The sequence below is a fragment of the Salvia splendens genome, chromosome 10, assembly GCF_004379255.2.
Source record: "Salvia splendens isolate huo1 chromosome 10, SspV2, whole genome shotgun sequence".
Classification (NCBI taxonomy): Eukaryota; Viridiplantae; Streptophyta; class Magnoliopsida; order Lamiales; family Lamiaceae; genus Salvia; species Salvia splendens.
This window is the reverse complement of record NC_056041.1, coordinates 4,613,835-4,640,709: the sequence shown is the minus strand read 5'-3', so window position 1 is coordinate 4,640,709 and position 26,875 is coordinate 4,613,835. Positions and strand designations below refer to the sequence as shown.

Below are 26,875 nucleotides of genomic sequence, written 5' to 3'. Positions count from 1 at the left end.
ATTGAAAGTTTAAATATTTACCACACTATCTATAGCTCGCTCTTAGATCTGCAACGTCAGAGAAGTTTGTTAAAAAAATCCATTGCTTCTATGCAGGTAGAATAATAAACTCTAGAAATTCAAGACTTTAAGTGAAAGCATGGTATGTATCTGGTCTTTGTCAGCACAGAAAATCACACTTGAACAATGTGATGATACTTGAATTAATATACAATCAAGACATACATAGTCTTAATTAAGGAAACAAATTCTAGATCAAAGAGTTGTATGGAAGAACCAAACAAACTTTTCAATTTTGATATTTAATTGAGCAGGGGCCGCGCGAACGCAGGCCCCCTCTAGCACAAATTATGACGCAGGCTCGACCACTTGGGCCGACCTTAGGCGAGCAACCCTCCATAGTGCAATGGAGGTCACCAACCTAGGCCATGGGCCTTATGGATCGCCCATCAACCCCGTCCAGGTAAGTATGGATCAAAATGTCCCTTGGTTTCCTTTTATATGCAATTCCTTCCACATCTAATTACTACTCTCAAATGTGGGAACATAAATTCATCAAATATTAAGTTATATAAATCCCCACTCACCTACATCATTCAATCCAGAATCCAAGTATTTGCAACCTTAGAAACAAGGTGGACGCGTGTAGGGTCCTTTGAAAGCGATCTCCAATGGATGAAAGCTTTGATAGAGCTCCTGAGACAATCTTCCTTCACTTCTCATGACAATGGTTTGTATCCATATTCTTGTTTTAGGTTACTGTGAGTGGATGCCAATGTAGTTTAGATATGATCTTCACATTATGCTTGATGAAGTATGATTCAGCCCTCAATGCACATAAATATTGAAAAAGACTCCTATTGAATGATCAGTGTTCACCACACCATCTATAGCGTTTACATGGATTTATACGAGCAGAGGCGATCCCCAAATCTTTTGTTGGGATGGCAAGAATCTTAGAAATTGATCAACCAAGAAAACTACTTCCACATGACCAGTGTGTATTGGCTATATCTCCCTTTGTTCTGGAGATCCTTACCCTCTTATCTTCATTTCATCTATTTATGGGATAAAAGATATCATGAACAATCAAGTCAAGTTGTAAATTAACACATAGAATCGTTTTTTGGAATAATATGTTACTTTATTTTGATATTTTGTTTTGTTCTTAAAATTGTTTCTTGTGGTGAACTTACCCCAATCTGACGTGATGCTGCAAACATGTTTGAGATAATGAACAAACTACTATACCTTTAAAATGTTATATGAACTACAAATATGATTTTTAGCAGCAAAACATACATGTATTGGCATGATAGATGTAATAATACTGCGTTCCATGTATGTGGAGAGAGCTTGGGAAAAGTAAGCGAGAACTTGTATTCTAAAATCCATATTGATGAGCAATAATTCCGATATCATAAACACCATTTAACTTGATTTCTATTCCTACATCTCCAAACCTGGTGTAAATATAAAATAAAGGAAATAAATATATGATGTTGAATTGGGCAGGGGCCGCGCGAACGCAGGCCCCCTCTGTCACAAATTATGACATAGGCTCGACCACTTGGGCCGACCTTAGGCGGGCACCCCTCCGAAGTGCAATGGAGGTCACCAAACTAGGCCATGGGCCTTTTCGATCGCCCATCGACCCTGTCCAGGTAAGTATGGGACGGCATGCCCCTTGGTATTGTTTTATACGCAATCCCCCAACATCTGTTTATTATTTTCCGATGTGGGAAGCACAACTTCATCATACATAAAGTTATATCCCCAATTTTACTTGTATAATAAAACTTCAAATGTGTTGCAGTTTTACAATTAGTTGGGTTGTGTGCACACTTGGATAACAAGGCTAATAATCTTAGCATTTTATTACATTTACTCAAACATCACTTGGTAAATAGACATTTTTTCCAAATACAGCATTATATTACATCATGACCAAACATATCAGCAAAAAAACAGAAATCAAACATCTTCAGTGAGCAATCTGAGAAACAAATACAACAGAGAAGTAATCAGCATCGCATTCATCACCAATCGAAGCTCATGGCCTCGAAATGCAGATTTTTAGCCAAACCAGAGGCACATATTTTGGCTACTGCGTGTCTCATAGTCTTAGGACCGGAAACGGGAACTCCAACATCTGATCCTTTGCAATCAAAAAGTATCCCTGCAGACATATTTGCACGCACAAAATCAAGTTCATATTCTCTGTTAACATGAGAGATTAACACTGACACGCTACAAAACTTGGCTTCCCATCTTGATTAATTAACCCCTCACCCACCCCACACACAAAAAAAAGTCTAAGTCAAGAAATGTTAATGCAACTATAGACGATGAAACACAACTTAGTTGGCATGTAGACATACACTTTTACTCCGGGGGTGTGCATGTGGAGATGCCCAAAGCTGACGTGCAAGTAGTTAGCCAAAGACCAGATCATGAGTACTACAAACATGGCCACGAAGGTCAGCTCCACCGCGTTCACTATTCCTAGTGGGGCCGCAACCATTGCCGGCCGCTTCAAGGAGAGGTACAACCTCTTTCGACTGCATTGCACAACCCAAGTTAACTAATTCATTTTTCAGCCATTAGAGATGGATGGATGAATGAGGTGATGAGGATAACAAAATTGCCACCTCTTAGAATCCGATTTCGTCTTTTTTAAATGTAGATAAACACATCCCATTGCAGCCACCAGCATAGGAGGGAAACTAAACAGAAGAAGATTAACACCTGAACCAAATAACTAAACACAGTCAAGAAAATATAAATAGCAATTCAAACTTTACACTAATACAAATATGAAAATTAGTAAAGTAACCTTGTTCTCTGAAGTATGTGGAGTTGAGTTTCTCCTTCAATTTGGGAGTCCATGAATACTTGGTGTTTGTAGGCAGCAAATTCCATACTAACATATAACTTACAAACACCAAAACAAAGAAAGACTGCCATGCTGCACCATATCTCATCTTTCCTTAATTTTCCCAAGTTCAGTATGTACAATGTGTTACTATTAATTTTGTGGAGTTACATGTATATATATGTGGAGATTGAAATTTGCAAGAGCTTATAACATAACCGAATAGAATGAAATGAACTGCATGAATCATGCACAAGTACTAACACTACACTACTAATATCCATTATTCAGGCTTCCCAATCTGTGTAAGCTACTTGATGCATTTATAATCTTTATTTTTTTCAATATAATATGAAAGTCAAAAGCTCGGATGTCTGTTATACGCTGCCTCCTTTTAAGGCCAAGGGGAGTCAAATTCACTTATTAAAGTACTGTTATTTGCATTATTCCCACCATTTGTCGTACAAAGAGACAAATTATATGAGCATGGTCATAAGCAGTCTCTTTGCCTAACTACCTATGATACCAATATGAGTTGTGACAGATGATTGTTTTGTTATATACGCCACAAAGTATATTCTTGTACAAGTACGATTGGAAGTACACGTGGTTGACTTTAGAACTTTCACACTTTAAGTGATGCTGTACGTGAAATATTTTATACCATATAGACTATTAATATACTACTGTTCTCCATTTAAATTGTTATACACATAATAATTCAGCTTGGTAATATTTGCATTTTCAACTTTCACTTGATACATTTGATTATTTATAAAACGTGAAGCCCATTGGCATCAATACTCGCAGCAGGATAATATATACACCCTTCCATTGTTGTTGTAGTAATCTGTTTCGCGATGCACGTCTCACGCTCCTCATTTAACTAATAGGTTTTGGTCTTTCGGAGTTTCGAGTCATCTCGATGGAATATTCGAAGTCATTAGTCATACTTTCTCTATCTGAATGTTCATGTATCGTCATCTTTTGATGAATTGGTTGAGGACATGCTTGCCATCCTCAGTAAAGTCCAAGTTTCGAATCATCTAGGACCAAAGATATTCGAACGAGTAGTATTAAGGGCAAATGGCCCAAACCAGAAACTATTTTGAGGCAAGCTCAAGCCAAGCCAGCCCACATGATTTCGTATCAATGCGAGTCCATGTTACTAATGAAACGAAAGGTTAGGACTAAATTGGGCAGGGGCCGCGCGAACGCAGGTCCACCTCTAGCACAAATTATGACGCAGGCTCGACCACTTGGGCAGACCTTAGACAGGCACCCCTCCGAAGTGCAATGGAGGTCACAAGCCTAGGCCATGGGCCTTATGGATCGCCAATCGACCCCGTCCAGGTAAGTACGGATCAAAATGTCCCTTGGTTTTGTTTTATATGCAATTCCTTCAACGTTAAATTACTATTTTCCGATGTGGGAGCACAAATTCATCAAACAATAAATTTATAACCCCACTCACCAACAACATTCAATCCATAATCAACTCTTACAAGTGATAGAGCTTTGTATGCCTCTTCTTCAAACCTTAGAAACAAGGTGGTTGATGAAAGCTTTGAGTAGCGACTGGCAAGGAAGAATACCAGCAGAGAGGGTACGAATATTTTGTTGGAAATGCAAGAATCTTGTAAAGTGATCAACCAAGAAGAGGTAATAGTAGACTTCCAGGAGCATGATGCAAGAGTACTTCCACATGACTATTCCATAGAGCATAGCTACTAATTACTTCCCCAGCCACATTTGAACAGATGCAGCATCAAGCACACAAATGTCACTGATAAATTTCATTGCTTCCATGTTGAATAAACTCTACAAATTCCTGACTTATTTTAAGTAGCCCAGAAAGTAACATAGCACAGACCATGTGAGAGGAAGAGTGTGGCCATGCCAAATGTGATACTTGATGGAGGACACTGAGGTGAATCTAATGAGGAAGAGAGCTAGTCTAACCTCCCACATGTTCCAAGTATAGAGATCATCAGCGGACCATTAAAAATTTAAAAGACAGTTCTTGAGCTAACATTAGTACAAATAGTTGCTCTGACGATGTAACTTCACCAAAACCCTATGATTAGGTATCTTCACTATACTTCCCACATCATAACAAAACAAAACAAAACATAGATAGACAAGAACCTGTTTAAGAATGGAACCAAACAAATGAAAATTTGAAGCTGAATTTGAGCAGGGGCCGCGCGAACGCAGGCTCCCTCTGTCACAAATTATGACGTAGGCTCGACCACTTGGGCCGAACTTAGGCGAGCAACCCTCCATAGTGCAATGGAGGTCACCAACCTAGGCCATGGGCCTTATGGATCGCCCATCAACCCCGTCCAGGTAAGTATGGATCAAAATGTCCCTTGGTTTCCTTTTATATGCAATTCCTTCCGCATCTAATTACTACTCTCAAATGTGGGAACATAAATTCATCAAATATTAAGTTATATAAATCCCACTCACCTACATCATTCAATCCAGAATCCAAGTATTTGCAACCTTAGAAACAAGGTGGACGCGTGTAGGGTCCTTTGAAGGCGATCTCCAATGGATGAAAGCTTTGATAGAGCTCCTGAGACAATCTTCCTTCACTTCTCATGACAATGGTTTGTATCCATATTCTTGTTTTAGGTTACTGTGAGTGGATGCCAATGTAGTTTAGATATGATCTTCACATTATGCTTGATGAAGTATGATTCATCCCTCAATGCACATAAATATTGAAAAAGACTCCTATTGAATGATCAGTGTTCACCACACCATCTATAGCGCTTACATGGATTTATACGAGCATAGGCGATCCCCAAATCTTTTGTTGGGATGGCAAGAATCTTAGAACCTGATAAACCAAGAAAACTACTTCCACATGACCAGTGTGTATTGGCTATATCTCCCTTTGTTCTAGAGATCCTTACCTTCCTATCTTCATTTCACCTATTTATGGGATAAAAGGTATCATGAACAATCAAGTCAAGTTGTAAATTAACACATAGACTCATTTTTTGGAATAATATGTTACTTTATTTTGATATTTTGTTTTGTTCTTAAAATTGTTTCTTGTGGTGAACTTACCCCAATCTGACGTGATGCTGCAAACATGTTTGAGATAATGAACAAACTACTATACCTTTTAAATGTTATATGAACTACAAATATGATTTTTAGCAGCAAAACATACATGTATTGGCATGATAGATGTAATAATACTGCGTTCCATGTATGTGGAGAGAGCTTGGGAAAAGTAAGCGAGAACTTGTGGGCGATTATGACTCACTCCCTCTCCCCATTCTAAAATCCACATTGATGAGCAATAATTCCGATATTATAAACACCATTTAACTTGATTTCTATTCCTACATCTCCGAACCTGGTGTAAATATAAAATAAAGGAAATAAATATAGGATGTTGAATTGGGCAGGGGCCCCGCAAATGCAAGCCCCCTTTGTCACAAATTATGACACAGGCTCGACCACTTGGACCGACCTTAGGCAGGCACCCCTCTAAAGTGCAATGGAGGTCACCAAACTAGGCCATAGGCCTTAAGGATCACCCATCGACCCCGTCCAGGTAAGTATAGAATATGATGCCCCTTGGTATTGTTTTATACGCAATCCCCCCAACATCTGTTTATTATTTTCCGATGTGGGAAGCACAAATTCATCATACATAAAGTTATATCCCCAATTTTACTTGTATAATAAAACTTCAAATGTGTTGCAGTTTTACAATTAGTTGGGTTGTGTGCACACTTGGATAACAAGGCTAATAATCTTAGCATTTTATTACATTTACTCAAACATCACTTGGTAAATAGACATTTTTTCCAAATACAGCATTATATTACATCATGACCAAATATATCACTCACTCCCCATTCTAAAATCCATATTGATGCGCAATTATTCCGATATTATAAACACCATTTAATTTGATTTCTATTCCTACATCTCCAAACCTGGTGCAAATATAAAATAAATACTCCCTCCGTCCCCGATTAATTATTACTCTTTTCCATTTCGATCCGTCCTCAATAATTATCACACTTCATTTTTACCATGATAAGTAGGTCTTACATTCCACTAACCCACTTCACTCATATTTTATTATAAAACCAATATAAAAAAATAGATCTCACATTCCACTAACTTTTTCAACCAACTTTTTTTCAAACTCATATCCAATTAAAGAGTAACAATTAATTAGAGACAAAGGAAGTATTTGATATTGAATTGGGCAGGGGCCTGTGAACCAACTTTTTTTCAAACTCATATCCAATTAAAGAGTAACAATTAATTAGAGACAAATGAAGTATTTGATATTGAATTGGGCAGGGGCCGCGCGAACACAGGCCCCCTCTGTCACAAATTATGACGTAGGCTCGACCACTTGGGCCGACCTTAGGCGAGCACCCCTCCAAAGTGCAATGGAGGTCACCAACCTAGGCCATGGGCCTTATGGATCACCCATGGACCCCGTCCAGGTAAGTATGGATCAACATGCCCCTTGGTATTGTTTTATATGCAATCCCCCAACATCTACTTATTATTTCCCGATGTGGGGAGTACAAATTCATCATACATTAAGTTTAATACCCAATTTTACTTGTATGAATCTTCAAATGTACAGTATCTTACAAATGAAACAGATTGATATGATCAAAAAATTTCAAAGCATAACTTTGTAAATACATTTGTCAAGTATAGCATGTACAGTACTTTACAGCATGACAAAATCTATATATACATGGAAAAGCAAAACAATAGGAATAAGCATGGCCTAAAGACCGCGATGAGAAATCTGAGAAACAAATAAAAATCGGGAGGCGGTCGTTCTAATTAATCAGCAAAACATTCATCACCAGTCGAAGCTCATGGACTCAAAATGCAGGTTTTTGGCCAAACCAGAGGCACATATTCTGGCAACTTCATGCCTCATACTTTTAGGCCCACAGACAAGGACTCCAACATCTGAACCTTTGCAATCAAACAGTATCCCTACAGATATATTGCATAAAATCAAGATCGGATTATATGTCTTAACATGAGAGAGAAAAACAAGAACAAAAATAAACAAATAAATAAACTCACTCTTGAGATCAGGCCTTGCACCATACTGCACTTTGGTGGATTGGACAAGAGACTGCTGAGGCAGGCTCTCCAGTTCCCTATCCGAAGGGGTTAACCACGAAGAAGGTGACATGGTTGGAGTTTGCAGCTCGATATTCTTAATTTGATTCCCTTCTGCAGAAACATTCCTCTTCTGAAAGATGGAAATGGCACTAGTTGCTACAAAGATGCTTGCACAAACAAGAAACATGTCCCACATAATTTTGTAGCTGTAATGGTAATTCTCTCCCCTCTTCTCGACAGGGTATATGTGGTAACGAGTAACAAGCCCGAGAAGCAGCAGAAACATGAGGAAGGATGATGAGATTATGGCACCAAGCCACAGCCAGCTGTTCTTCCCTAGCACTGCAGATATTGGAGTGTCTGATGGATTTGGCCTAAAAAGTTTTATCTCTATTTGGTTTTTGTCATCCCCAATGGGCCTCTCGTGCTCCTGAGTAATGTATGCTTCTATCTGCAACTCCAGTTTGGAGAGGTCTACAGAAGCTTCGGAGAGAGGAAGCAAGAGATCTAGCATTGCTAAATCAGCAGTGTTCTTGAAGGCTGTGACTAGGAGGACTCTTGGGACCTTGGTGCCTGATTCTGATGTACTTTTGTGGATGATTTCGCGGATTATGGAGATGAAAGGTGTGATGCCGCTTCCTCCACTTATCATCACCAAAGACTCATGGCTGCAAACAAATTGTGAAGATCATGTGAAAATGAATAAGTTGTGTGTAGAAATAGAGGAATTTGTGAGGTTTTACCTTAGAAAATGAGATGATGCAGGTTCATAAGGGCCTTCAGTTGATACTTGAAGATGATCCAAAGGTGTAGAAAGGTGTTTGTAGAGCTTCTGTGTCCAACCTCCATAAGGTTTGATTGCAACACTCAGCTTGTCTTTCTCCATGTTGGAGTTGGAAATCACTGTAAATGGATGCCACTGCAGTTTGCATATGCTCGGGACACGAACGAACAACGTGCTAGTTGTGTTATACGACAGCTCTGAAAGATAGTAGCGTTTGCGTTAGCTTTTCTACGGTAGCTATGTGCTGTCTCATTCATTCAAAAGTATCTGATATTTACCTGGATTCTTTGCAAAGGTGAGTTCCATTGCTCCATTGGGTAAAAGGCGGGCGGAATGGAGGCGGGCGCTCCCTCGGGATTGGAGGAATCTCAAGTAACGGTCGATGAGGAAGAGGAAGATTCCGGGGAGGATCATGCAGAGATAGGCGACTCCAACATGGAACATGTAGAAGAAAATATAGATGGAGTAGAGATGGTGTGTGTAGTAGAAGACTTCGAACATTTTCCGCCTCACGCGGTCGAAGCTCGTCGCCCAAATGGCCAGCAGCAGCGCGAAGGCAATCACTCCGGCGAAATTAGAGAGGTAGGTGCTGCTCCACTCAAGCATCTGCAAATATGTAAATAGTCAATCACCATGTATTGTATACCCTTATTAGTTAATTCGTTGATCAAACTTGTTATCATGTTACCAGGTACATTTGATCGGTCATGGTCCACCAGTATATGATGAATCCCACGCTGTGGAGAGTGAATAGCAACGAGGAGAGATGGCCGAGCCAGATGTGATACTTGATGCTGGAATCGGAGGTCAGCCCGATCAGAGGCAGCAACGACGAGCCTCGTGTCACAGGAAAGAAGAGGAAAGCCCAGCACGCGTGTCCGATATATCCCAGCCTCAGCGACACGCTACGGAACTTGGCTTGCCATCTTTATTAATTAAAAAAAAAATCAAAGTCAATAAATATAAATATCAATCAACGATGAAGCGCATCTCAGTTGGTAAATGGTAAGCATACGTACACTTTTTCTCCGGGAGTGTGCATGTGGAGATGCTCGAAGCTAACATACAAGTAGTTAGCCAAAGACCAGATCATAAGTAATACAAACATGGCCGCGAAGGTCAGCTCGACCGCGTTCACTATGCCTAGCGGCGGCGCCACCATCGCCGGCCGTTTCATCGAAAGGTAAGACCTTTTGCTACTCGCGGAACTGGATTTCTTGTGCAGATGTAGATATACACATCCGAGGGCGGCGACGAGCATTGGAGGGAAGCTTAGCAAAAGAAGATTAACCCCTGCAAATTAATGTGTTACTACTATTAATTAACCTAAGAAAAATGTCCAAATTAAAATAATTACCTTGTTCACGGAAGTAAGTGGAGTTGAGCTTTTTCTGCATTTTGGGAGTCCATGAATTCTTGTAAGTCTTTGTAGGCAACAGAATCCATACCAACATATATCCCACCAAAAACACAAGGAAGTAAGACTGCCATGCTGATCGATATCGCATCTTCTTTAATTTCTAGAAGCTTCACAGATTGATTATTTGTTGGGTGTGTTGAGACATCATTTAATATCTGTGTATATATATATGTGTGTGTGTGTGAAGCTGGTATGAGAGAAACGGCATGATTCATGCGCAAGTACAAACATTATCGTACTAAAATTCATTATGCAGGCTTCTCAACCTTACAGATATTATCCATAATAGTAGTAGTAGTATAATATTTTGAAATACTATAATATGAAAGGCAGAGACAGGTTGGATGGGATGATGCCTCTTTAGGCCAATGAGAAGTCAGAGATGTAATCAATTAATCTCTTTAATTAACCACTGTAGATTCAGGGTTTTGGGTTTGAATGATTGATAAAGTATAATTTTTGGTATATACTGATCTATATTAGTACTTACTTTCTTTTCTTCTTTTTTTTTTCTTATGGTTCTCTTTTTTTTATTTATTTTTGTTTAAATTTTGTAAAATTTTTTTTCAATAAAGGTTAAATGAATAATGAGTTATTGGGCTTAATTTAAGATGTCAAAACGAAATTAAATTTTAAAATAAATGAGGAAGTGGGGCTTTTATATTAGTAATGGGAGTGCATAATTAGATATGTAATACTAATACTTGATAATTGTATAACAACACATTGATCCGAGATGGATTAATAATATTCTGCACTTGTGTTTTATAACTAGGTCAATTTTTTTTCAGCAATACAGGAGTAATATATCTTTCCAGTTGTTTCTGCAGTATAAAATGACAGATATTATTCTGCTGTTTCCAGAGGCGGACGCAGGAATTTTTGTTAGTAGGGGCTTCACTATATACTCTCATTATCTACGAAAAATAGTCTTATGGACGAAACAAGTTTTAATGCTTATTGGTATCGTAAAAAGTTAAAGAGAAGCAATGACAAAGTACAATGAAAGGGGAGAAAAATTGGTGGAAATCTTTCTATAAATAGAAACGATATTAATTTTGGTGAATACACAAAAAAAAGAGTATTTTTGTAAACGGACATATAGTATTTTTTATGATAAAAAAAATATAGTAAAAATACAAGAAGTTTTTGCATAATTAGGTTGAAAAATAAAAGTCTAAAAATTTAATTTGTGGATTAAAGTCCCTAATGAAATAAAAATTGAGTTTACATTGATTATTTGGAAAGAAAATTAAAATAATACTTTGTAAATTATGATTCTGGAAAAAGTTATAAAGGAGACGAAAAATTAGAATTCACTAATTGAAAACTAAGTTATTAAATTGAAATTTTATTTACTCTCCCAAGTCCAAATAAAGTTTAACAAAACACATATTTAAAGAAATCCAAATATTTCCATCAAAACGAATAGACTTTTAAGAGTTGTTGTATTTTTAATTTAATTTATTAGCCAATAAAAGAATCGGCAATTTTTAGAAAAGCACACCATTTTGACACATTTTACTAGGAAGTTTATAATATTAATTGTAATCAAGTATTCAAGTCATCTTCTTCCTCAAACTCATCTAAGTAAATCATTATTCTTCATTTTATTCTGTGTAATGTTTGTCTTCTTGATTCATTTCAGCCCCTCTTAATATTCAATTATTGATGATTTAGTCTTCAATATCGTTAATTTGGTAAGGGCAGAAGATGAATTTTAAAAAATTTAATCATTTTTGAAATTGAAAAAATCCCAAAAAATATTTTGGATAGGGGCTTAACACCCCCCCCCCCCCAATTTGTTTTGTGTCCGCTGGCTGTCTCTGTCTCTAATTTCAACTTCATTTTTCCCCTCTAATGTTATACTACTAATATTTCATTTCAATTCCCCTCTATCCAACTAAAATTAGGTGTGATATAAATATTTAGGTGTGATATATATATTTCAGCCCTAGTATACGACTTCCAACATGTGATAGTACATTGGAAGTACAGTTGACTTTTGGAACTTCAAATTTAATCGATGGCCACTTCTATTTTGGTAATGAATAATGATCAATGAATTGTTTTTTCTCTATTTAGTTTGTAACAGTTGAAATTTAAGGCGGTCAAATGAAATAGTATTGAATTGAAATGAAGGGGTAATAGGATAATGTATGTGTTGCGCTATCATTTATATTAACAAATTAATTAAGATATGATGGTGGTCATATCAAAATAAGATAATAGTTTCGATTATTTGGTAGCTCGTCTGAGTCGTCTCCATACCATTGGGCACTTGGTTCATCAAATTTAATGTGTCGGAGAATTAATTTGGATGAGATTTAGTGTCTCATGCATGTCACATTCATAGTGTCACATCCCTAAATAATTATGTTGTTCGTTATTATAAAAAAAATACTAGTTATTATAATATAATAGTACATCATAATTAATAGTATATATTTGAAAAAAAATAAAATTTTTAAAAAATATTAGTACTTGGATTTAAAATAATTATTTTATATCTAATAAAAGGGACAATATATAATTAAAATTAATTACATAACCTAATTTTTTGTAATAAACTCCCATGATAAGCGTAAAGTTCAAATAAACATACACAATTTATATAGTATAATAAATTAGAGGAGGTAAAGTTAGTGCTCGGAAGCTAAATTGGGTCGTGCATTACACGGGGTGTATACTAGTGTGAATAAAGTGAAAGTAGTACATAGAATAGAACACATAAAATGAACTAATCATGAATCCCAAATAGAAATTAGCAATAAAACGGTAAGTTACTAAATTGACTTCCATATTGGAGATTAACTTCTCCAGAAAACATTTCCAATTTATTATCTTCATGTTGATACATATGAATTTTAATTTGTATCATTGATAGGCAATGTTTAGGTTAATTCTATTTTTCTTAAAGTAAAAGAAGGGTCAACTCATTTTCACTGTTAAACTAGAAGGCAAGCTCCCTTAGCAAATTGCTAAAATTTATATCTATTTATCACATTCACACAAAAATAATGTCAAGAACCAACCACAGACTAAAAAACAAAACTTCACATGTATTAAGAAGTTACAATCAAACAGATTGAGCAACTTCAATTTTAATCAAGCATAAACTGTATACACACATTGCTGATTATAACATACAAACAAGCAAAACCACAATCTCAATCCTTTCCTTCTTTACAACAATAAATTAGGTTTCTGCAGCAGCATTACATTCATCACCAGTTGAAGCTGATGGACTCGAAAAAGAGGTTTTTGGCTGAAGCAGAAGCACATGTTCTTGCAACCTCATGTCTCATGCTTTTAGGCCCGGAAACTACAACTCCAACGTCCGATCCTTTGCACCCAAGGAGTATCCCTGCAATTGTATACAGCACAAAACATCAACATTATTGAAACCCAGAAAAGGAAAGAGCATAAAAGAAAAAAGAAAAATTGAAACTCACTCTTGAGATCGGGTCGTGCTCCATAGTGTATATTTGTGGATTGAACAAGAGACTGTTGAGGCAGGCTCTCAAGTTCTCTATCTGAACCGCTCAACCAAGAAGAGGGTGATCTCGTTGGAGTTGGCAGATCAACATTTTCAATCTGATTCTTCCCTTCTCCAGATATACCTTTCTTTTGCCAGAGGAAAATGGCACTAGTTGATACAAAGATGCTAGCACAAACAAGAAACATGTCCCACAAAATTTTGTAGCTGTAATGGTAATTCTCTCCCCTTTTCTCCACGGGATATATAAGGTAACGTGTTACAAATCCGAGAAGCAGTAGAAACATGATAAAGGAGGATGAGATTATCGCACCAAGCCACAGCCAGCTGTTCTTTCCCAGTACTGCAGATATGGGTAAATCTGATGGATTTGGTTTGTACACCTTAGTCTCAATTTGATTCTTGGCTTCCTCGACAGGCCTTTCGTGTTCTTGAGTAACATAAGCTTCTATCTGCAGCTGAATCTTTGAAATGTCTAATAGAGAGCCAGATAGGGGAAGCAAGAGATCAAGCATGGTTAGATCGGTTGTGTGCTTCAAGGCTGCGATGAGGAGGATGTTTGGAACCTTTCTGTTGGATTCTGTACTTCTGAAAATGAATTCGCGTATGATGGAGATGACAGGAGCGATGCCACTTCCTCCGCTTATCATCACCAAAGACTCATGGCTGAACAAGTACAAACTTTGTGAACACACAGAACTTTAGACTGGAAAACCTAATCAGTTATGCATTTATTACCTTAGAAAATCAGATGAAGCAGGTCCGTAAGGGCCTTCAGTAGACACTTCAAGATGATCCAAAGACGAAGAAAGCTGTTTGTAGAGCTTCTGAGTCCAACTTCCCTCAATCTTGATCATGATGCTTAGCTTATTCGTCTCCAAGTTGCTGTTTGACATCACTGTGAAAGGATGCCACTGCAGTTTGCAGATGCTCGGAACATGCACGAACAAGATACTTGTGGGAGTATAAGAAAGCCCTAAAAGGAGTGGATAAGGTTTTATCAGCATTTAGTTTTTCCTGAGAATGGTTAATAGTTATTGACACTTCACCTGGATCCTTGCTGAAGGTCAGTTCCATGGTGCCATTAGGTAAAAGGCGCGTCGAATCCAGCCTAGCGCGCCGTCTAGATTGTAGGAACCGCAAGTGTCGGTCAATAAGGAAGAGGAAGATCCCAGGAAGAATCATGCAGAGATAGGCCACTCCAACATGAAGCATGTAGAAGAAGAGATAGGGAAGATAGAGTTGGTGAGCATAATAGAATACTTCAAACATTTTTCGCCTAACACGATCCAAGCTCGTCGCCCAAATCAGTAGAGACAGAACAAATGCAATGACTCCAGCAAAATTGGACAGATAAGTACTGCTCCACTCGAGCATCTGCATTGGGATTTAGTTCATTCTTTATCAAGATTCGGATCACTAGTGAATTGTGATGGATTAGCATATTTGAAATTGGGAAAAGTACAAGTGTGTACCAGGATCATTTCATGAGACATTGCCCACCAATAGATAACAAACCCTATGCTGTGGAGAGCAAAAAGAATATTTGAAAGATGGCCAAGCCAGATGTGATACTTGATACTAGACTCTGATGTGAGGCCAAGGAGAGGCAAGACTGATGATGCTCTTGTCACAGGGAAAAATAGAAAGGCCCAAGTTGTGTTTCCAATATAGCCAAGCCTCAGGGATACGCCACGGAAGATAGTTTGCCACCTTCAGAAAACAAAAACAAAAACTCACAATGGCATATCATGGAACAAAGAGTTTTAGCAGTATTCAGAAAACAAAAACAGAAGCCCAGAATGGCATATTCACAGAACAAAGAGTTTTAGCAGTTTTCTAATACTTACTGGGCCACTCCGTGCCTCATCATGAAGGGATACTTTATGCTGACATACATATAATTTGCTAGAGACCAAATCATAAGTACTATAAACATGGCGGCAAATATAAGCTCCACATAGTTGACTATCCCAAGCGGCGCCATCACCAATGCTGGACGTCTCAGGAAATCATAGTAACTCTTACTACTGCAACAACAAGCATAATTTATTTGATATGTTTGGTGGGTGTGGGGCAAATGAGTAATCCAGCAAGCCATACCTCTCAGAATTCGACTTCTTAAGGAGATGTAGATAAACACATCCCAAAAAAGCAGTGAGCATAAGAGGAAAACTGAATAAAACAAGATTCGTCCCTGCATGTATAAGAATGGGAGTGAAGTGAAGAAAGTATCAAGTATGTTAATAAGCAAATGGATGTACATTAGCACAAAAAGCTTACCTTGTTCCCTGAAGTATGTGGAGCTGAGTCTTTTATTCAATTCGAGAGACCATGACCTCTTGTAAGTTTTTGTAGGAAGCATGACCCATATAAACATATAGCCTACAAACACTAGAAGAAAGAAAATCTGCCATGCTGCACGATATTTCATCTTCTCTCTTGAAGTTTCTGCAAAGCTATGATCTTTAGGAGTTCAAAAGTAAACACATCAAAATTGCTTGGCTTGCACATGTATTAAATGTACTCTGTCTATATATATGTGAGTGTGTGTGGAGATGCAAGTTTTATGCGTCATCATCTCAAATCAAAGAAACGGCATGTTTCATGCACAAATACAGACATAATAGTGCTGAAGATTGCTTGATTGTGCTTCTTTAAACTGCAAACAAGTGGATAATAAAGTATAAATGTCTTTGTAGATTGAAAGTCAAAAGCACTTTATATGAGTCGCCATTTAAGCAAATTCCAAATATAAACTAATAAGTTATTCTCGAGAACCTAACCGTTAGTTTTTAGTCAGCAATTGAACTTTTGAATCTTCTTCTACAAATACTCCTGAGGTAATAACTTATTATGAATACATATTGTGATACTCCTATGCTAGATTAATGAATGGAGGTTCTTTCTATGTCATGATATTATCTGCTATTTAGCAATGTGAAATAATCACTATTTCAAATTAAAAAATGGAACATTTCCCATAATATTGGCTTTAACACTGAAAAAGACTGATCTAAACAATTTGAAAATTATATTCAACATTATAGATAATCATGCTGTATTATCTTTACACCAAACAGGGCAGCATAACAAGTTGATAATATCATGTAAGTTTGCAATATAAAGTCTTCCCAAGGCAAGGAAAGATAGTACCACAAAGATTTTAAGTAACAATGAAGTACAGTTGACTTCTGGATTTTCAATTTATGGCAGTTCATATTGGCTAATTTATCATAAGATTGTGGCCTATGATATTTCATGTCAACGCCAACGGCAATAAGAATTAGCATTTTTAAAAATTAAACAGCCAGGCATATCCAGAGCACAAGAGGATCATAATGCGGAGACTCTCGATATAATGGTTGAAATTAGATTTATTTAATGTATTTGCAGTGATACATTACTATTCTAAATTAACATGACAACATCAGATGCACTCACTTTTAACTCAACGATATTTGCTTCTATAACTAAATTTCTTACTGTAAAATGACGCAGACTTTATGAATATCAAGTTATCATAACACAGCTGAAATTTGATGCCATGAACATGTGACTCTAGTAGAAGTACTAACACATGGTAATTAGCAGAAAACTTTAACAAAATTTCTTCTTTGGAATGATATAGATAGAATAGCTCTCTCTCATTCTTGAAATTGTTCGGCTCCACCCTTTTTTCAGCCTCTGTATGAAATAAAAATATTTATAAAAAGTGATTGACATAAATCAAAATTTTAGCCTACTTAAAAGAATCCTGGCCATAAAACTGGAAATGAATGGATAAGATAAGATCTTGAATTGTTCTTCCTAAATAAGATATTTGCAAAATAATCCCTTTAATCTCTTGTGACAACAAGCATACAAAACCTGAACTGAATGCACACTGATCAAGTAGGATCTTTTTTATGATATAAGAGTGGTTTCCATTTCCAGAAACAAACTATCCCTTCAAAAAAGCTTCAGACGTGACAGATTGTTTAGAAAATTATTTTTGGAAACAAACAAAATTTATTACCTGCATAGCATGTTTTCTTCTAGGCTGGAGTAGACATGAAGTTGGAGATTGCAGTTGTGATGCATCCAACTCCATGAGCAATGCATTAGACTTAGATTCAAGTGAGTCTGCAAATTCTAGAAAACCAGCTATACTCAGGCAAACAATTTCCACATACACACACAGAAAAAGAAACAGAGAGAAATTAGATGGTAGAGTACAGTGCTACTATTATTTTTTTATTTCTCAACTAACATTACGGTAGGTGCGAAGAAGAAGACAGCTAAATTGCATGTTGCTCAAGTGAACTGAAAAATGTTACACAAATGATAAATAGTACATTCAGTCTTTTGCTTCACATGTATCTGAGAACCATCTTTCCAAAACCAATTCCCAAAAATGTTGCAATTGATATTCCAAAAATCCCTACGAGAATGCCAGGTACAACTAAAGTGCTCCACCCTTTAGCTGTGGCCATTCCACCAGCTGTAGTTGGACCTCCAATGTTTGCATTTGACGCAAGTAGTATTAGTTTTTTATCGATTTTAAATAATTTTCCCAGCCCAAGTATCACAACAAGATGAACAGCCACTTCGACAAAGGCAAAAATGAAAATACTCGGAGCTGTGTTGATTACATTCCACACACTCCCACTTGCACCAAGAACAGCAAAAAATATCTGTATAGAAAAGAAGATACAATCAATAAAATGGAGTATTGGATAACCATGGATCCTTAATACACACCTTCTTTCATAAAGAAAAGGATTCAAAATTAATTAAGGAAATTCGTAGACAGTTACCTGTATGAGTATGATAGCAAAAGCATCACCAGCAGGAGCCAGGTAGTGAAAGTAACTCGGAAGCAAGGTTGCTAAAAGGACAACAATTGCCGTAACTGCAGGAAGCTCGCCTCCTTGAATTCCAAATGTTTTGGAAAAAGAATTGGCTGCTTTGCAGATAGCAAAGGAAACAGCAAGTGCCGTAGCCATTTGGGGCACTGAAACTTTGCTCTCATTCATCGCCGGATATGAAGAATCTGTACATGGGTTTAACCGATACTCTTTACAGATTAAATGGGAATGGTGTCTAAAGTAGAATAGTGAATGTCTAACATATTGTGGAGTAACAGATGTATGCTGAGCATTCCAGGGTTTGAACTTAATAAGTATCCATACCATCAGGCACTTTTGCGGCATCTGCTGGTATTTTGGAGGCCAACGCAAATAAGAGGAAAAAGTAAACGGCACATATCACATTGTCTGCTGCTACACCTGCAGCAACAACCGAAGGAGAAACAGCGAGTGCCTCACATATTGCTATGTAATTTATTGCTGCATTGACAGATAGAGAGAAACTGCCATTACATGAATGAAGAGGCAAAAAACGTTAACTTACACACAGTACATAAAATCTAATGAGTTCTCAGGGTGCCCGCTTTATTCTGGAAGACTGGAACAAAAATGAATTTGGGGAACATAACCATTCCCTAGAAATTATTCAATCATATCTTGATATTAGCCGATCATAAACTCTACAGTACGTAAAACTACAAGAAGAAAAAAAAAGCATTAATAAGTAAAATAACTCAAAATGTTTTGTACTGACTATACAACCACATAATAACATAGTACTATTAAATAATCCTATCTCAGAACCCAATAATTTTTCCAGCTCAGCATATAGACCATATTTGATTAGGTAGAGTACATTCTCCCATAAAATACAATTTCCAGAAATCCGAAACATAAAACTATCAAGATTCATGTGTATTTGAGACTTAGTGCTATTAAAGAGTTGCAAGATTGCAATGTAAATTATAAATTACTTGCCTCCACCAATATAACTACCCATCAGAGCAGAAGCTACTTTCCAGCTATCCTGACCAAGGGACCGCATAGGCACAATCAGGAAAGCCACTGCCGTCCCAACAATTGTTGCGACTGAAGCATCAAAGAAGCAGTTAATTATTTAATGGCTTCCAGTTCCAGCACAATATATAGCCCTGGAATATCTCTATGAGAATTAATAAACCATGATCAATATGATAATGCTTAACAAGTTATAGAGCGTATAAAAGTATATCTCTTTTCCCTTGATCCATATTTCTGTCTAAATCCATTAAGAGGGCAAATTGACTCATATGATGTCAATGAATTTGGTCCTATAAGTATAACACTGGCCGACATCAAGACCAGCCAAAGACAAATAGACTTATAAGTGTAAAAACTCCAGTCATATGTTACAGTCTCGCCTAGCTAGCTCTTGGATCATAACGGTGCAAGAAGAAGAAAGCATCTACGTCCATTAACCCATATCGTTGTCCGCTAATTTCCTTGTAGCTCCAAATTAAGGCAAACTGCTCAAAACAATAACCTATCTTAGGAAAAGTCAGACAATGCAAAACAGTTTTACCTTTTATTACAATACATAGTAGTACCATTTTACTATCTCTTTACCTTAGTACTATATCACTAATTAATGGAATTCATGAGATACTAAACTTACTTTGAGCAACAATTAAACAAGTGAGGTAGAGGAAGCACCTGATCCTAGCAAGAAAGCCAAGAACAAGGTCCCCGTAGTCCGTACGACTTGGCGTAAATCAGCTCTAAACAGCAGCAATGGTATCGTTAGTGGCAATAAATACTGAAACACAGCGGAATACGCTGGCGCATCGTGCGGAATAATCCCCTGATTACTGGCTGCAAGCCCGACCAAAATACTCACTAATGCAGCACTAAGCATGCTCCCAATCTTCGTCTTCTCCGACCTAAACACACCATTTTTAGCATCTACTTTTGAATAGAGAAGCAGAAACCTTTGCTGAATGCAAGACGAATTCATATTACCAGAGACCGAAAGCGCCGGTTGCGAAGAGAGCAGTCCACACGCCCCAGTTGTCATCAGCGGAGACCATGGGAGAGTTATTCGAAAGGGAATTGGCGATTAAAGAATTGGTAGGAGCTGTGAGATTGTGACAAGTCCTGATTGATAAATGGGAATTGGAATTAGTGTTTGAATGGTGATGGTACGGAAATTTGGCGGCATTGCAGAATGAGTGGGAAGTGAGGTGTGGTCGAGAGGGCTTTGAAAGAGGCGTTAGACTTAGCGCCATCGGTGAGGAAGCCATAGCCGGCGATTGAGCGACGTTTCCGGCCACGCTTTCAATTCTACTGCTATCTTTTTTTCTTTTTTATTTTTTTCTCTTATCGGCTTTGAGAATAATGCAATTTCATTAATCAATAAAAAAACTATGAATTTCAAAACCGACAAATAATACGGGACGCGCAATTTGAATAAATTGTTGGACCACCATCAAAAACTAAAATATACTAATGTGTAAGATTTAATAAAATGAAAAAAAATGCATTCAACAGCATAACTTAAAATATATTTATATCATACTCCCCCTCTCATACTCGCACTTTTCATTTTAATAACATAAATTTAAATAGGAGTAATTAGTGTAATTAAATTGATTCACATGTCAATACTATTGAGCTCCGTCCATCTCTCTACTATACGCATAAATTGATTCACATCACATACTATTATCACATTCTACTCAATTATTTTATTCATAACCAATTTATTAGTAAAACTTAGTGCCCAAATAACAAATACTACAACACTTAGACCATCAGTAGTGGGGCGCCCTATGACGCGCCACATCATCATTTTGTTGTTTTGTTTAATTAATTTAACTGTTTTCAAATAACACGTAATGAGTAAAAAAAAACGACTAAATAACAAGCGGCGAAGTTTTAATAATAAAAAAAATTACACCATTCAACTAAAAAAAGGAAAAAACTAAGTCGGGCCAATTTCCAACTTCCTACGCAACTCATCGAGTAATGCACGGAGATACTCGGCTTGTTCGGGGTCGGTGCACTTCTTGAGGGCCTTGTGCGTCTGCAACATCGTCCTTGCCATCGACGCTGTAGCTAACGACGCAAACGCGGTGGCCGTCTGCGTCGGGAGCTCATCCGGGTCCGGAACAGGGGTTGCAGCGGTCGACGATGACGTCGCGGTCGCCTTCCCCTTGGCCTTCGCAGCCTTGATGCCGGGAGGACGCCGGGAGGACACCGGTGTGCCGGAACTCCCTTCATCCACGTACGTCCGGTTGAGGTCAACTGGGTTAGTGCCGTTGCCGCTGCTCGTGTAGTCACCAGCTTCGGTGACCTTCGTCCTCTTCGGCGCACCAGTGTGCAGAATTCCACCTTGGAACTTCTGCTTCTCCCTCAAGAGCGCCCAGATGGCCTCGTGCTTGAACTCGCCGAACATCGACCGGTACGACAACATCGCTTTAGAGCGCAAGTCGTGCACGCTCTCGCCGCTCCCCTGTGACCGCGCGCACTTCTCGAACTCCGCCGAGTACAAGTTCACTTGCTTCTTGATTTGATCCCAGTGCTTGCGGAGTTGCTCACTCTTACGCTTGTACGCGGTCGGCGGCTTGACCGAATTGTAGAGGTCCGCGATGCGCTCCCAGTACGCGGTCTGTCTCTGGTTGTTGGCGAATATCGGATCTTCCGCGGCCTTCACAATGGGGCGGACGATGTCGCGGACGATGGCCATCGTCCGCGCGTCCGCAATGGAGCGGACGATGACCATCGTCCGCGGTTTAAGTCGCGCCCGAAGCATAGGCAGCGACTATCATCCGCGGCATATGCCACACACCCACAGTGGGGGCGGACGATGAATGGCGCGGACGATGCGCGTCGTCCGGCCATTGCGGATGACCTTAGAATTTTGAACGGAAGAAATTCCTCCAACAATGATGATATAAAGTTAATGTTTTGCAAACATCGATGCAGGGGTTGGATGAAAATAGAAGATAATTATATTGTACTTACAAGGCAGCAGAATCAGTCCTTTACAGTCTACACTGTACTGACCAAACTAATCGAATATTCACATGAATCTGAGAACATATTGTCCAAAACCAATACCAAGAAAAGTGGCGATTGCAATGCCGAAAATGCCAGCAAGAATGCCAGGAACAACTAGAGAAGTCCACCCTTTTGCTGTCGCCATCCCACATGCCGTTGTGGGACCTCCCACATTGGCATTCGATGCTATCAGCAACGACTTGAGCTCAAACCGCAGCAGTTTTCCCACTCCGAGGATGATAGCTAGGTGCACCCCGATCTGGACTAGACAGAACAAGAAGATGCTGGGAGCCGTGTTCATAACACTCATGATGCTTCCTTTCGCCCCAATAACCGCGAAGAACACCTAATACCACATTACAAATCACTTTCTCAACTTGTGTTCCTGACCTTAAAAGCAACTTTTATTCTATAAACGCTGACCTGCATCAGTATCAACGCCATAGCTTCACCAGAAGGCGCGAGGTAAGCAAACAGTTTGGGGAATATAGTTGCTAGAACAACAACAATAGCTGTAATGGCTGGAAGGCTGCCTCCTTGAATCCCAAAATACTTTGTCAAAAGACTTCCGCTTTTGCATATAATAAACGATACAGCAAGGGACGTAGCAGTCTGAAGCACAGGTAGCTTGTTCCCAGATTCTTTCTCTCCATTAAGTTCAGTATCTACCACAAGAGAAGACACAGAATTAAGTGGATGTGATACAAAACAAATATTTATTTGGCCATGGATTAGTAATATCTATATCTGTACTACTACTTAATCAGTCACTGATCTCATTCTCATACGTACATAAACCTCCACTGATTCAGAAGAAATTCCGACTCACCAGCTGTGGATGCTGATGACTCTGCAGGTATCTTTGATGCCAACGCGAATAATGAGGCAAAGTATAAAGCACAAATTACATTATCAGCAGCAAGTCCGGCAGTCACAACTGAGGATGACGTCTCAAGAAATTCAGATATGGCAACATAGTTGACAGCTGCAACAGAATAGAACGCACGCACGAGCCATGGGTTACAAGATAAGCACATCATCAATGAACATATAACAGAAAATGACTACTTGCATTTTTTAAACAGACAGCAACCCTGTAGTGTAATCTCCAGGAAAAATATCGAAAAATGGTTAGATTGCGTAGCACTACGACAAACAATGCCGATATTATCACAGAAGCAATCACTTGGCCACAACATATACTCATTTTAGAAAAGTATCCAGAGAAATCAGCCATTATCTTGCAGTTGGGAAATTAATCGCCATTGATTACAATTCAGGTGTACAAAGTCATCAAAACAAGGCAATAAATGCTGCATTATATTGGAAATAGTATATTACAATCAATCAACATCATCTCAAGAAAGAAATCAACAATACCTCCACCGATATGCCTCCCCATTAGAGCAGCTGCAATCTTCCAACCATCTCCACCAAGCGACCGCATAGGCACCAGCAGGAAAGCCAGCGTCGTCCCCACCGTAGTCGCCACTGCCTCACAAGCCAGGGAAATTACAACCCAAAGGGGCTAAATTGCATCACATATCCCCACAAAAAAAAGTCAAATTTTACTACCTGATCCAAGCAAGAAAGCGAGCAGCAGCGTTCCAGTAGAGCGAAGAACACGGCGCATATCAGCTCTGAAAAGCAGCAGAGGAACCGCTAATGGCAGAAGGAACTCCAAAACGACATCGTAAGCTGCCGCTTCACTCGCTATGATTCCCAAATTACTCGCCGCCAAACCCACCAGAGTGCTCACCAATGCGCCACTCAGCGCGCTCCCGATCTTGGTCTTCTCCGACCTTGAACAATTCATTCACAAAATCAAGGGGAAAAAATCGAATTAATTACTCCCATTTTGTGAAAATCGATTTACCATATGCCGAAAGCGCCGGTGGCGAACAGAGCGGTCCAGGTGCCCCATTGGTCCTGCGGCGAGATGATCGGGAAGTTCAACTGTGATCTGATTGCTGAACTCCTGCGACTTCTTTCCCGGGGTGAGTTTAAAAATGCGAAATTTGGAGATGTAAGTTTGTTATTTGGAAGTGAGAAGGCGTTACGGTGAATTGGGAGACGAGGCCGCCTCGCCGGCGGCGGAGGGAGGTAAGTTGGGTGTATGAGAAGATGCGTCGCCGTCATTCTTCCAAATTATCAGGAAAGTTTTTAGTATTTGTTAGATGAGGAGAGCTTGGCGATGGAAACTAACTGTGTCGGCGGCGGTGGCGAAGGGTGGCTCCGCCGAGAAACACTTATCTTTCAGCTGAAATTTCAGTTATTTTATGATGCACATTTTAACGTTCGTACTTCAAGCTTAATTATTACCCTTTTTTCACGTTCTGCAAGAGATAAATATTATTATTTTAATAGTAATACTACTCCCTCGGTTTCTTCATAGTTGAGGCAAAACTTTTCGCCACAAAGTTTAAGAAATGGATGTTGAATGTGTTAAATAAATAGATAAAAAGGTAAGAGAGTGAAAAAAAGTAGAGAGAATAAAGTAGAAAGTGAATAAAGTAGAGAGAATAAAGTAAGTGAGAGAAAAATGTTACTATATAGGAAAATGACTCAATTATGAGAAACTTCCCAAAATGGAAAAATGACTCAACTATGGAGAAACGAAGAGAATACTATATTTAACATATTTATATGGCCGTAAATGTTTTTAATATGTTTCTAAAATAATCACTCCACTATTTGCTTTCGTAAATTATAAATAATTAAAGTAGTGTAAAAGTTAGAATACAAAAATCCTTAAACATAAAAGGGTGTAGTATTTAATGGAGTACATTATCAAAATAAATGTGTTGTTACATTATTCAATTGTAAATACAGACTACAAAAGAAAAATGCATGCATGTGTAATTTATTTTTGAAGAATCTTCACTAGTTGAAAGCTATGTGACATTTGACAATATCACTATTAAAAACTTAAAAAAATGTACTATATCTCCCAATGAAAGTGACCAAATAATTATTGAAATATAAATACAAAATATATCTCTTAATTTAGACATTCTGAAATTGAGTCCCTACTCCCAATAACTCTGATGCATTTGATTGGAGAAATATACAAAAGACTCGACACCAATATCTAATGAATTCGATTTTCACATCAAATTTCCATGGTGAAAAACCTAATACCTCGGGAAATGGCAACTTTTTTGATTATAGACAAATCGAAATTGTGATAATTTTGTTTGTGAATATAAGACCATCCACAACGCTGTTCCTATACCGTTCCTATACCGTTCCTTAAACCACTATTTGAGGGCCCCACTGTACTTTTTTACTCCATTCCTTAACTAAGGAACGGAACATGCAACCCTTCGTTCCTTAACCGTTCCTTAAATTACTATTCATTCAATTTCATTTTTTTTATTTCCAACCCAATTCAATTTAAATAAACACACTTTATTAAAAAACACACAACATTAAAAAAAATTAAACTTAAACTTAAAAAAAATAAAAAAAGCACACAATTAAAATCCTAAAAACATAAAAAACACAAAATAAAAAACACACAATTAAACGTGGGAAAATAAAAAAACTACTCCGCCGGCGAATCATCCTCCGGAGGCGGTCGAGGTTGAGGGGGAGTCGGAAGGCCAAGTTGTGCTGCCATATACACAATTCCGTTCCACCAGGCCGTGAATTGGGCGTACGAGAAGCGGGAAGTGTCCGCCATTGTGGCGGTCATGTACGCCACCGTAAGTGTGTCCGAGCCTCCCCGCGAGCCCGATCCCGAGGCCGACTGGCTTGATTCGCCTCGGCCCTTAAATGTTATAGAGACATCCTTAAATGTTTTATGTTTCACTTTCGATGTGGGACAAAATCATTCAAGGATGTCTCTATAAAAGAGAAACAACCAAGGATGATTTTATCCCACATCGAAAGTGGAACATAAAACATTCAAGGTTGTCTCTATAAAAGAGAAATAACCAAGAATGAGTTTGTCCCACATCGAAAGAGAAACATAAAACATTCAAGGATGTCTCTATAAAAGAGAAACAACCAAAAATGATTTTATCCCACATCGAAAGTGGAACATAAAACATTCAAGGTTGTATCTATAAAAGAGAAACAACCAAGAATGAGTTTGTCCCACATCGAAAGTGAAACATAAAAACATTCAAGGTTGTATCTATAAAAGAGAAACCACCAAGAATGATTTTATCCCACATCAAAAGTGGAACATAAAACATTCAAGGTTGTATCTATAAAAGAGAAACAACCAAGAATGAGTTGTCCCACATCGAAAGTGAAACATAAA

At 38.2% G+C, this 26,875-nt stretch overlaps 3 protein-coding genes and 6 non-coding genes across 10 annotated transcripts; all 9 read right to left on the bottom strand.

Annotated features, from left to right (window-relative positions):
* Positions 1-310: 310 nt before the first annotated feature.
* LOC121753455 lies at positions 311-471 on the bottom strand. Its single transcript, XR_006040431.1, has one exon. It is a non-coding gene; the product is annotated as a U1 spliceosomal RNA (small nuclear RNA).
* Positions 472-1,511: 1,040 nt separating this feature from the next.
* On the bottom strand, positions 1,512-1,672 carry LOC121753479. Its single transcript, XR_006040452.1, has one exon. It is a non-coding gene; the product is annotated as a U1 spliceosomal RNA (small nuclear RNA).
* A 2,402-nt stretch (positions 1,673-4,074) lies between these two features.
* On the bottom strand, positions 4,075-4,236 carry LOC121753436. The gene has a single exon (XR_006040414.1). It is a non-coding gene; the product is annotated as a U1 spliceosomal RNA (small nuclear RNA).
* An 835-nt stretch (positions 4,237-5,071) lies between these two features.
* LOC121753434 lies at positions 5,072-5,232 on the bottom strand. Its single transcript, XR_006040412.1, has one exon. It is a non-coding gene; the product is annotated as a U1 spliceosomal RNA (small nuclear RNA).
* A 1,068-nt stretch (positions 5,233-6,300) lies between these two features.
* On the bottom strand, positions 6,301-6,460 carry LOC121753437. The gene has a single exon (XR_006040415.1). It is a non-coding gene; the product is annotated as a U1 spliceosomal RNA (small nuclear RNA).
* Positions 6,461-7,212: 752 nt separating this feature from the next.
* On the bottom strand, positions 7,213-7,373 carry LOC121753467. The gene has a single exon (XR_006040441.1). It is a non-coding gene; the product is annotated as a U1 spliceosomal RNA (small nuclear RNA).
* A 164-nt stretch (positions 7,374-7,537) lies between these two features.
* Positions 7,538-17,844, bottom strand: LOC121751824. The gene is made up of 17 exons (XM_042146618.1): positions 17,736-17,844; positions 16,001-16,176; positions 15,821-15,914; positions 15,568-15,744; positions 15,193-15,430; positions 14,767-15,094; positions 14,456-14,693; positions 13,674-14,383; positions 13,450-13,585; positions 13,350-13,353; positions 10,156-10,318; positions 9,818-10,091; positions 9,487-9,724; positions 9,077-9,404; positions 8,758-8,995; positions 7,973-8,682; positions 7,538-7,879 (listed from the first exon to the last, which is right to left on the bottom strand). The coding sequence occupies exons 1-17, from the start codon at positions 17,819-17,821 to the stop codon at positions 7,740-7,742; spliced, it is 4,278 nt and encodes a 1,425-aa protein (XP_042002552.1). The 5' UTR covers positions 17,822-17,844; the 3' UTR covers positions 7,538-7,739.
* LOC121753022 (uncharacterized membrane protein YjcL-like) lies at positions 17,736-20,949 on the bottom strand. 2 transcript variants are annotated; one of them, XM_042148155.1, is made up of 7 exons: positions 20,566-20,949; positions 20,260-20,486; positions 19,546-19,656; positions 18,892-19,047; positions 18,517-18,752; positions 18,055-18,393; positions 17,736-17,851 (listed from the first exon to the last, which is right to left on the bottom strand). In XM_042148155.1, the coding sequence occupies exons 1-6, from the start codon at positions 20,844-20,846 to the stop codon at positions 18,070-18,072; spliced, it is 1,335 nt and encodes a 444-aa protein (XP_042004089.1). In that variant the 5' UTR covers positions 20,847-20,949; the 3' UTR covers positions 17,736-17,851; positions 18,055-18,069. The 2 variants fall into 2 exon arrangements, with proteins under 2 accessions (XP_042004089.1, XP_042004088.1); XM_042148154.1 differs by lacking the exon at positions 17,736-17,851 and having other exon boundaries at positions 17,981-18,393.
* Positions 20,950-22,533: 1,584 nt separating this feature from the next.
* Positions 22,534-24,900, bottom strand: LOC121750384 (uncharacterized membrane protein YjcL-like). The gene is made up of 6 exons (XM_042144911.1): positions 24,482-24,900; positions 24,181-24,407; positions 23,986-24,096; positions 23,435-23,590; positions 23,029-23,270; positions 22,534-22,951 (listed from the first exon to the last, which is right to left on the bottom strand). Exons 1-6 carry the CDS (start codon positions 24,742-24,744, stop codon positions 22,628-22,630), a joined length of 1,323 nt encoding a protein of 440 aa, XP_042000845.1. The 5' UTR covers positions 24,745-24,900; the 3' UTR covers positions 22,534-22,627.
* Between the last annotated feature and the right edge of the window lie 1,975 nt (positions 24,901-26,875).

Excerpts from the sequence above, each read along its gene's own strand:
- LOC121750384 (XM_042144911.1), bottom strand. The coding sequence starts at position 24,744 with ATGACGGCGACGCATCTTCTCATACACCCAACTTACCTCCCTCCGCCG. Across the intron at positions 24,408-24,481 it reads ACCGGCGCTTTCGGCATATG|GTCGGAGAAGACCAAGATCG; the intron begins GTAAATCGATTT and ends GAATTGTTCAAG. Across the intron at positions 23,271-23,434 it reads GTCATCAGCATCCACAGCTG|ATACTGAACTTAATGGAGAG; the intron begins GTGAGTCGGAAT and ends CTCTTGTGGTAG.
- LOC121753022 (XM_042148155.1), bottom strand. The coding sequence starts at position 20,846 with ATGGCTTCCTCACCGATGGCGCTAAGTCTAACGCCTCTTTCAAAGCCC. Across the intron at positions 20,487-20,565 it reads ACCGGCGCTTTCGGTCTCTG|GTCGGAGAAGACGAAGATTG; the intron begins GTAATATGAATT and ends TGGTGTGTTTAG. Across the intron at positions 19,048-19,545 it reads GGGTAGTTATATTGGTGGAG|CAATAAATTACATAGCAATA; the intron begins GCAAGTAATTTA and ends CTGTCAATGCAG.
- LOC121751824 (XM_042146618.1), bottom strand. The coding sequence starts at position 17,821 with ATGCATTGCTCATGGAGTTGGATGCATCACAACTGCAATCTCCAACTT. Across the intron at positions 14,694-14,766 it reads GACCTTCAGCAAGGATCCAG|GGCTTTCTTATACTCCCACA; the intron begins GTGAAGTGTCAA and ends CACTCCTTTTAG. Across the intron at positions 13,586-13,673 it reads AGCACGACCCGATCTCAAGA|GGATACTCCTTGGGTGCAAA; the intron begins GTGAGTTTCAAT and ends ATACAATTGCAG.